General features: G+C 44.6%; 1 protein-coding gene across 6 annotated transcripts in view; it reads left to right on the forward strand.

Moving 5' to 3' along the window:
* The window catches only part of si:ch211-278j3.3 (E3 ubiquitin-protein ligase RNF19A), a 56,395-nt gene extending 50,698 nt beyond the window's left edge, over nt 1–5,697 (forward strand). For 5 of the 6 annotated variants that reach the window (XM_031800456.1, XM_031800457.1, XM_031800453.1 and 2 more), the window contains 3 exons: nt 2,107–2,238; nt 3,581–3,881; nt 4,024–5,697. In XM_031800456.1, coding sequence (XP_031656316.1) covers nt 2,107–2,238; nt 3,581–3,881; nt 4,024–4,309 — 719 coding nt within the window. In that variant the 3' untranslated portion in view covers nt 4,310–5,697. The remainder of the gene's footprint in view (nt 1–2,106; nt 2,239–3,580; nt 3,882–4,023) is intronic. The other variant, XM_031800459.1, reaches the window with a different exon arrangement.
* Nucleotides 5,698–6,000: the final 303 nt, after the last annotated feature.

A 6,000-nucleotide genomic window follows, 5' to 3' on the forward strand; every position in this document is an offset into this window, starting at 1 on the left:
CTTAACCTGTGCCTGGTGAATCTTTGACATGCAATAGTCCCAAAAGTGGAAACCCCACCCATCTGGCACTACAGGCATGCTCAATCAAATGAATTGCAAATACTATTTGAACCCAGGTCTTTCTCTGGCAGAAGCCTGGGGCATGTGAGCTTACTGCAGCCTCCCTGGTTTGTGTATGTGTGCCCTGCCTGACCCTGCCGCCTCTGAAGTGTCACTACCATCACCACACTGTTGAACTGAAGGCTGGGACTCAGCACATTAGCCTCTCCCTCTTCCTACACACACACCCCCCTCTCCATCCATTAATCTCTCCATCCCTCTCTCTCTCCATCTGAAAGGACTTGTCTGTTCTTGTGGGCTTCAGCTCTGACCCCTCTTTTTTTATATCCCTCTTTCTCCTTGTCTCTCTTCCTCTTTCTCCTTCTCTCGGTCTCCCCCGTCCCTCTTTCTCTCTATCTTTCCCTGTTTCTCCTCCTTGTCTCTCTCTCTCTCACTCCTTCTCTCGGTCTCCCTGTTCCCTCTTTCTATCTTTCTCCTCGTCTCTCTCTCTCCCTCTCTGTCTCCCCATCCCTCTTTCTCTCTCTTTCCCTCTTTCTCTCCCCCTCCCTTTCTCTTTCTTTCTTTCCCTCTTTCTCCTCCTTGTCTCTCTCTCTCCCCCTCTCTTTCTTTCTTTCTTTCTTTCTTTCTTTCTTCTTTCTTTCTTTCTTTCTTTCTTTCTTTTCTTTCTTTCTTTCTTTCTTTCTTTCTTTCTTTCTTTCTCTTCTTTCCCTCTTTCTCCTCCTTGTCTCTCTCCCCTCTTTCTCTTTCTTTCTTTCCCTCTTTCCCCTCCTTGTCTCTCTATTTCCCTCTTCTCCTCCTTGTCTCTCTCTCCCCCTCTCATTCTCTCTTTCTTTCTTTCCCTCTTTCTCCTCATTGTCTCTCTCTCTCCCCCCTCTCTTTCTCTCTTTCTTTCTTTCCTCTTTCTCCTCCTTGTCTCCCCATCCCTCTTGCTCTCTCTTTCCCTCTTTCTCCTCGTCTCTCTCTCCTTCTCTCTGTCTCCCCATCCCTCTTTCTCTCTCTTTCCCTCTTTCTCCTCATTGTCTCTCTCTATCTCCCCCCTCTCTTTCTCCCTTTCTTTCTTTTCCTCTTTCTCCTCGTCTCCCCATCCCTCTTGCTCTCTTTCCTTCTTTCTCCTCGTCTCTCTCTCCTTCTCTGTCTCCCCATCCCTCTTTCTCTCTCTTTCCCTCTTTCTCCTCCTTGTCTCCCCCCCCCTCTCTTTCTCTCTTTCCCTCTTTCTCCTCGTCTCTCTCTATCTCTCTCTCCCCCCTCTCTTTCTCTCTTTCTTTCTTTCCCTCTTTCTCCTCCTTGTGTGTCTCTCTCTCTCTCTCTCTCTCTCTCTCTCGCTCTCTCTCTTTTCCTCTTTCTCCTCCTTGTCTCTCTCTCTCCCCCGTCCCTCTTTCTCTCTCTTTTCGTCTTTCTCCTCCTTGTCTCCCTGACATTTCTGACTGGGTTTCATGTTTTACAGTGAAGCCTTTTTTTTACATCAGGTTAAAGTTGATACTAGGTTAGATGTACTGGGAGGAGGAAGAGAAAGGCTAGCTTGCAATGTCAGTCCTGTTTCCATTTTTGTTACGTTAACCCAGTCATCTGTGGGAGAGAGAGATGGGTGAAGATAGATGTCTTGGGGCGTCAGGTAGCATAGTGGTTAGAGGTTGCTAGATCGAATCCCCGAGCTGACAAGGTAACAATCTGTCGTTCTGTCCCTGAACAAGGTAGTTTAACCCACTGTTCCCCAGTAGGCCGTCATTGTAAATAAGAATTTGTTCTTAACTGTCTTGCCTAGTTAAATAAAGGTTCAATAAATAAATACAAATCTCTGCGTACTCTTAGTTGTTCTCATGTATTGTTAATCATACTATGGTATTTCATTTATTTAACCTTTTATTTTGACAGGAAGTCCTGTTGAGACCAAGGTGTCTGTTATCAATGTCATACCAGGAATCACTCTTCTAGCATTCATTCATATGTTAAAATGTGCCGGGAGATTTTCCTCAAGGTAACATTTATTGACCAGGAAATACAGGTACCTCAGTCACTCTCATCCTGTCTCTTCCTGTCCTCTTGTAGGGGTGGGCGTCCCGTTGATGTTGACGTATGTCTATGGGGTCGTCCCCATGTCGCTCTGTCGGAATGGATGGTGCCAGCCGCAGAACGACCCCCCAGAAACACATAAGATACAACTGGAAGACCTAGCCAGCTGTAAGGGGCTTTAGTATAGTATATTAAATATTGTATCTAATGCTTACCTATGTTTGTAATTTGTCTTTTGTTTTAAGAACTATGTACATTATATTATGAGTAAAAAGATTCCTTAATGCTTTTACCAAAGTAACTCAGCTTATCCCATCTTGAATTGTTCAGCAGTGAGTAGTTCAAAGTAACTCAGCTCATCTCCCATCTTGAATTGTTCAGCAGTGTGTAGTTCAAAGTAACTCAGCTTATCCCATCTTGAATTGTTCAGCAGTGAGTAGTTCAAAGTAACTCAGCTTATCCCATCTTGAATTGTTCAGCAGTGAGTAGTTCAAAGTAACTCAGCTTATCCCATCTTGAATTGTTCAGCAGTGAGTAGTTCAAAGTAACTCAGCTTATCCCATCTTGAATTGTTCAGCAGTGAGTAGTTCAAAGTAACTCAGCTTATCCCATCTTGAATTGTTCAGCAGTGAGTAGTTCAAAGTAACTCAGCTTAGCTTATCCCATCTTGAATTGTTCAGCAGTGAGTAGTTCAAAGTAAACTCAAATAAACCAGTCCGATAGACCAGTCCAATAGACCAGTCCAATAGACCAGTCCGATAGACCAGTCCGATAGACCAGTCCAATAGATCACAATAGACCAGTCCAATAGATCACAATAGACCATTCCAATAGATCACAATAGACCAGTCCAATAGATCACAATAGACCAGTCCAATAGATCCATACGATAGACCAGTCCAATAGATCACAATAAATCAATCCAATAGACCAGTCCAATAGATCACAATAGACCAGTCCAATAGATCACAATAAATCAATCCAATAGACCAGTCCAATAAATCAGTCCAATAGATCACTAATAGATCAGTCCAAAAGAGTACTAATAGATATGTTCAATAGATTACTAATAGATCAGTCCAATAGATGACTAATAGATCCGTCCAATAGATCCGTCCAATAGATTACTAATAGATCAGTCCAATAGATTACTAATAGATCAGTCCAATAGATTACTAATAGATCAGTCCAATAGATGACTAATAGATCAGTCCAATAGATGACTAATAGATCAGTCCAATAGATGACTAATAGATCAGTCCAATAGATGACTAATAGATCAGTCCAATAGATGACTAATAGATCAGTCCAATAGATGACTAATAGATCACTCCAATAGATCACTAATAGATCAGTCCAATAGGTTACTAATAGATCAGTCCAATAGATTACTAATAGATCAGTCCAATAGATCACTAATAGATCAGTCCAATAGATGTTGACACTACTGTATGATTGTATGGTTGTTTCCTAGTTTTAATCTGATGTTGTTTCTGAACTTCTCTTGAAGATCTTCTATTCTCTCACGTAGTCAGCGACCACTGGCCGGGACCGGGGACAAGAGGCCAGACCAACCCCGCCCTCAGCGACACCAGCGTCCAGGAAGTCCTACAAGATGTTAGGGTCAGCGTACAGGAAGTTGGCCTGCTCCCCAGCACCAGCAGTGCTGCCACGCCCCCGGAACCAGATGCATGCGCAGGATTGGACAAGCATCAGATGCGTCATGTTTATATGCAGCAGGACAGCCAATCAGACTGCGAAGGAGCTGGGGGTGCTGGGATGCTGGATAAGACACAGACATTCTCCTTGCGGTCAGTGTCTCTTGTCGTATAGTTTTTGATTGATTGATTGATTGATTGATTGAGCCCAAAGTATTTCTCTAGCTCATAAAACATGGCTGAAATATTATGTAACAGGCCTATCCTTGATGCTGTTCATGTTCTCATGTTGCAGGGAGGGAACAAACATTGAAGTGCGTGTAGAGATCGAGGCCCATCCACGAGGCGCACGTCAGTCCAGCCTCAGTAGCATCCTGTCCAGTCGTAGCCTATCAGCTGAGTCCCTGGGTCGAGCACACACAGTAGGCCGCGCCCACTCGCAAGATCCCCTGGGCCACGCCCACTCCCAGGAACATCTGTATGCCTCTGAACATGAAGAAGAGAGTGGAGAAAAGGAAAGTGGAGGAAGAGAGGGAGAATGCAGGGACCACCTGCATGTTTTTGAGACTGACAATGTCTGAGCTCCGCCTACTATTTAGGCCACACCCCGCTTCCACTACAGGCTCCTACCACCAACTGTCTTCCTGGTCCACCGTCTAAGAGTCGGGGACATGGAGAGAGAAAGGGAGAGCGAGAGCGAGAGCGACAGTGAGGAGGGAGAGATGGAAAAAGTGTGTTTGTGAAAAATAGACTAAATAAACAGGGCCGCTTGCCAACACGGATGCATCAAAACGAACCAGAAATGACTGAAAGCATGTTGATCGACTAGTTTGGTGGGTGCTAGCCTCACTTTACTGTGTTCTTTCAGAAGAGACCCCCCTCCCCCTTCCAATCTAACACTGGTCTATTTAAATAATTATTTAAATACAAATTATTACCAAGCCCCTTCTCTACCTACACCCGCGTACTTATACTGATCTAGAGCCGTTTGTATCAAGCATCTCAGAGTTGGAGTGCTGATCTCGGATCAGTTTTGCCCTTTTTCGATCACAATAAACATGATTATTATAGACAGAAAATACCTGATCCTAGATCAGCACTCCTACACAGAGATACGTACAACGCCTAATTTCCCCCCTTTCCATCTAAGATACATTTTAAGAGATCTAAAAGCATGTTTTGTTCTGTAGGGGTTAGCCACATGTAACATGCTGCTTCAACTCTCTTCCTGTCCGTCCCGTGTTGATGATGACATGCCATGGAACGTTGAGAGGCTACTGTGTAAAAGGGTCTAATGAAGGGGGGGGGGTTTCAGCATTGTCAGATACCGTGTAAACCTTACTTTGTGCAACGCGTTTTAACAGAGGAGATTTGCTGGTCCAACTGGTCCAACTTGCTGGTCCAACTGGTCCAACTTGCTGGTCCAACTGGTCCAACTTGCTGGTCCAACTTGCTGGTCCAACTTGCTGGTCCAACTGGTCCAATGCTGATCCAACTGGTCCAACTTACTGGTCCAACTTGCTGGTCCAACTGGTCCAACTTGCTGGTTCAACTGGTCCAACTTGCTGGTCCAATGCTGGTCCAACTTGCTGGTCCAACTGGTCCAACTTGCTGGTCCAACTGGTCCAATGCTGGTCCAACTTTATGGGACTTGTTGAAATGCAGTCGCCCTCAACTATGACTCGTTGGGGATCTCAGTGAATTTCATAGTAGACCACTTTGACCAAACTGGTTATCAAGCTGATGTCCCCTTGTATCACAACCTTTCATTGGCGGTGGGTGCTGCTGCTGCTATCTGTTTTGGTCAAGGCATACATTATTTCTCTGCTGTGAATCTAAGCAATATTCAGGGACCAGCCTCTGTGAAGTTATGGGGCGGCAGGGTAGCCTATGCGTTGGACTAGTAACCGGAAGGTTGTGAGTTCAAACCCCCGAGCTGACAAGGTACAAATCTGTCGTTCTGCCCCTGAACAGGCAGTTAACCCACTGTTCCTAGGCCGTCATTGAAAATAAGAATGTGTTCTTAACTGACTTGCCTAGTTAAATGAAGGTCAAATAAATTTAAAAAATAAAGTTCAGTTATCCTACGGACTCTGGCTGCCTGCATCCCAAATGGCACCCTATTCCCTACCCACTGACCACAGACGTCAGTTCAACGTCGAGTTTTGATTTACATTTGGTTGAGTTTGTCAACTACCGTGAATTCAATGTGAAATTAGCAACAACAACAACAACAACAAAAATGTCACTGTTGTCATTGGGTTTCAGATTA

The sequence above is a fragment of the Oncorhynchus kisutch genome, linkage group LG21 (genome assembly GCF_002021735.2).
Source record: "Oncorhynchus kisutch isolate 150728-3 linkage group LG21, Okis_V2, whole genome shotgun sequence".
NCBI classification, from domain to species: domain Eukaryota; kingdom Metazoa; phylum Chordata; class Actinopteri; order Salmoniformes; family Salmonidae; genus Oncorhynchus; species Oncorhynchus kisutch.